The sequence below is a fragment of the Arachis ipaensis genome, chromosome B05, assembly GCF_000816755.2.
Source record: "Arachis ipaensis cultivar K30076 chromosome B05, Araip1.1, whole genome shotgun sequence".
Taxonomy (NCBI): Eukaryota; Viridiplantae; Streptophyta; class Magnoliopsida; order Fabales; family Fabaceae; genus Arachis; species Arachis ipaensis.
Genome location: NC_029789.2, coordinates 143,357,005 through 143,361,453, shown reverse-complemented (window position 1 = coordinate 143,361,453; position 4,449 = coordinate 143,357,005). Strand labels below are relative to the sequence as shown.

The 4,449-nt window shown below is 31.2% G+C and overlaps 1 protein-coding gene across 1 annotated transcript; it reads right to left on the bottom strand.

Moving 5' to 3' along the window:
- Positions 3,449-4,317, bottom strand: LOC107642178 (miraculin-like). Its single transcript, XM_016345483.2, has one exon. It carries the CDS (start codon positions 4,284-4,286, stop codon positions 3,633-3,635), a length of 654 nt encoding a protein of 217 aa, XP_016200969.1. The 5' UTR covers positions 4,287-4,317; the 3' UTR covers positions 3,449-3,632.

Sequence of the window (4,449 nt, the reverse complement as noted above, 5' to 3'; positions counted from 1 at the left end):
AAGTAAGCATTGAGAGTGCAAGGCACAGGATTCTCAGAGCTACCTAAGCTTACAGATTTTCTTCTCCTTCAATGTATTCTGTTTTGTATTTTTCTGTTTAATTTTGTCATGTCTTGAGTCTCATGGAAAAAGGCAAACAGTGAGGTTTGTATAAAAAAGACATAGAGCGGAAAAAGGCAGAGAGTGCAAAATTAAAAGAAAAAGCAATAGATGTCTTAGAGTTCCTTTGTTCATCTATGTTGTGTTTCATGATTCTGTGGGAATCCCCTTGTAAGTTGGGTTAGCACTTTACATTTTGTAATCAGATTGATTATAGTGAAATTCCATCATGTTTGTGATGGAGACTGGATGTAGGCTGCACTGCACTTAGCAGCTGAACTAGGATATATCTGGGTGTAATCTTCTTCTCTTCTCCACTCTATTTCTGTTTCTACTGCACAGGAGCAAAAACCAAAAATATCTCGTGCCAAGTGACGAGACAAAAAGAAAAGTCTCGTGCCTAGGGACGAGACAAAAGAAAAAGTCTCGTGTGAAGTGATGAGTTAAAACAGAAAAGTCTCCTCTAAGTCCAGCAAGTATTAGCAAAAAAAAAGGGGGGGCTAAGATTCAACCCCCTTCTCTTAGCCACTAAAACCATCATATATTAAATAAAAAATAAAAAATATATATATGGCTTTTCCATTAAACAATGATTATTCATTATTAATATGTTTGGATTTTAATGAGTTTAGTTTTTAATGTATTTGGTGTTTAACATGTTTGGATTATTTCTATTGATGTTACATGTTTAATTTATTGTACTTGTTAAATTTTTAAGATAAATTTTTTTTTTTTATGAATTTCAAAGTCATCGGGTACCCAATTATCCGCACCGAACCAATCCATTCTTAATCGGTTTGGTTTGTTTCGGGTACATATACAAAAAAATATAAATCCGAACCAAACCAAACCAATTATATTTTGATCGGTTTGGTTCTAATTTTACTATAAATCCGAAACAAACCGACCCATGTTCACCCCTAAAAGTGAGGGCAACTTTTCTAATATAATCTTTTTATTTAAATCATTAGTTGTGATACATAAGTACTCATGATTTTCCTCATTCATTATTTCAATATAATATCCATTTTGGCGAATATCTTTGAAACTCAATAAGTTCTTTAGAGACTTAATAGACAATAATGCATTATTTATTATGAATTTTGTTCCTCCAGAAAATAAAATTATAGCTTTTTCAGAGCTTTCTATCACATTGCCTAAGCGAATAATAGTATTAACATATTATTCTTTTGGCACAAGATGGATAAAATATATATTACTTTTGAGAATAGTATGCGAACTTACACTATCCGCAAGGCATATATCTTCATTATATATCCTTGCAATTTTTTTCAAAGACAAATAATAATAATAAAATGAGTAGAAGTATATGCGCATAAAATTATTTTCTTGATTGAAAATATTTTTCTAAGAAGTATAGTATATACTAAAAATTTTATTATTATTATATTGGCATATTCAGTAATTTTGAAATTCATAAACATTATTTATATTCATCGTATTTAAAATTCAAATGCATAGAAAATAAAACTTAACAAGAAGTTTCTTACATTATGAGTACTTAACAAACCTACATATTAAACTATTTCATCATTGATTAAATTGTAAAATATCTCCTTCAAGATCCTCAAAGAAATCAGATACATCATAATGAGTGGTGTAATTTTCAGCATCATTTGAAAAAAAAAATTGTTTTCTTTTCTTTATCATCATTTTTCAAAGATTCTTGATAAAGATCGACTAGGTGCCTTGGAGTACGATAGGTATGCGACCAATGGCTCTTTCCACCACAACGGAAACATTTATCCTCTGTTGATTTATTTTATCCATTGTTTCTTTCTTTATCCCACTTCTGGTGAGATCCTTTCTTGTGAACATAATTCTTCTTCCTTCCATAATTTTTTTTATTACTAAAACCTTGCCATTTACCTCTTCTGGGTAATGATTTACCGCATTTGCTTCAGAAAATGGGGGTTCCAGCTGGGCGTGCTTCATGATTTTTTAAGAGTAACTCATTGTTGCGCTCAGCAACAAAAAGGAAAGAAATTAACTCATAATATTTTTTAAATCCATTTTCTCGATACTACTGCTGCAGGAGCACATTCGAGGCATGGAAGGTCGAAAAAATTTTCTCTAACATGTCATTAACAATTATCTTTTTTTCACATAATTTCATTCGTGAGGTGATTCGAAACATTGCCGAATTATATTCATTTATGAATTTAAAGTCCTGTAGACGCAAGTGCGTCCGTTCATATCGGGCTTGACGAAGTATCACCGTCTTTTGATGATTATACATTTCTTCAAGGTTTTTCCACAGATCTGTAAGATATTTTAATGTGAGATATTCATTTTTCAATCATTCGTCAAGATGACGACGAAGGAAGATTATGGCTTTGGCTTTATCCTTTTGGGATGTATTATTTTCAGCCTTAATGGTATCTCCAAGATCTATTGAATCAAGATAAATTTCAGCATCTAGTATTCATAAAAAATAGTTGTTTCTAGATATATCAAGAGTATTAAATTCAAGATGAGAGAATTTCGACATAATAAAAATTTGTTACTTGAGTCTTCCTAAAATTTGTTTTGAGTCTCGTGCTGATAACGTATTGTAAAATAAATAAATAAGATATACTAAATATAACATAAAAATGTGTAAATAGATAACTTTAATAATATTATTCATCATATCAATATCTCACACTAATAGAAATGTATTAATATTATATATATTAACATTTATATATTAATACCCACAGAGAGAGAAAAAAAGAGAATTTATAATATTATAGTATATGAAAAGAAAGAGAGAAAAATATTTGTTATTATTGTAACTGTGTATGTATTAACACAAACTATGTCCTATTTATATTTGTCCAAAAATTCCTTTTTCAAATTGTATTAATGTAGAATCTATTTTTAAAAAATTAAACACCATTCATAATTAATATTTTGTACTGCCCAAATTCATTTGATTGGAAATTCATATTGGAACAAAACTCAGTTTCTTAGATAATTAAGTTTGATTGAAGCACTAGTAGAAAAGATTAACTTGGATCAGCAAAATAATTGGAAAATTAAAATTGAAATACCACCACCAATTTCGGTCAATGTATTTAGTCTATATATTATATGATACTAACCAGCAAATTAAAAATTATATCCCCTATCAAAACCACGCACCAAGAGTCAGATAGAACAGACATAATAAGTCAAAGACTCAAAGTCATTATTAATTATCCCTTTATTCTCATATTGACTTATTCAAATTGTTAAGAGCTGGAGTGCTTGCACTAAGCTACTGTAAATTAGGTTTCTAATTAATCAAGTTTATTCGCACTTTAATGATAACAACAACATGAACGACAATTTTATTCAAGCATGAGATGCATTTCACTAATTATTAGATGACTTATTTACTATTCCATCTCTTGTGTATATCATCAACAAATCCAGTCACAAAGTTACAAACTATATAGTAAAAACAGAGAAATACACATGCAAAATTGCAAATACTTTATTTATTTGTCATATTATTATTAATTAATTGGAGCTTTAATTTGATCGATTTAAGAAGATACTGGCTGGAAGCGAACTTTGTATGGTCGATCAGTGATAGCAACAAGCGAATTCCCATTACTATCTTGAAACACACCAATGTTCCCACAAACTGGCTTGCAAGTTTCACAAACCTCAGGACAGAAATAGAAGTTGTAATCATTATCATCCTTCTGAATCTGGAACCAATTGTTAACTGTGTTATTTCCAGGGTTTCCAATAACACCACCAGTTGTCACAATCCTTTGTCCATTTGAAGCATCACTCACTAACTTCCACACCGTGGATTCAGGGCAATTCGACTTAACGTCGAATTTGATGTTCAAATCGGAGTTAGTGTAGATTTCCCTATTTGTTTTAGGGTTAACCGGTGTGAATGTTACTGCCTGACCTGTCCCACGCTGGACCACAACGTTAAGAGGACAGGTTTTGTTTGGTGTTGTTGATTCAAGGGTGAAGCCGGGGCCAACTGGACATAGCAGCCGGCGACAAATGATGGATGGGCTGGTGGGGACGGGCCGGATATAATAGTCCTTGCCGGCCTGGATAGTATTGTTATCTGTGTCAATCACTAGTTGCATGATTGGCCCTCCTTGAGCTTCACCAAGAAATGGATGAATGCACAAAGCAAAGAGAATAGCAAAAAGAAAGAATAGTGACCTCATTTTGGTTGATCTGATGGTAAATGATGTGGTGTATGTAAATCTTGGTTGATGGAAAGCGCATATATATATAACCAAGAAGGATTGGATTCTCTTAATTTTTTTTAATTATTTGTTAAAGTGTGATTATTATTTAATATTTTTTTATATATATTTTATCTCACTT

Coding starts and splice junctions, on each gene's coding strand:
- LOC107642178 (XM_016345483.2), bottom strand. CDS start 4,286: ATGAGGTCACTATTCTTTCTTTTTGCTATTCTCTTTGCTTTGTGCATT.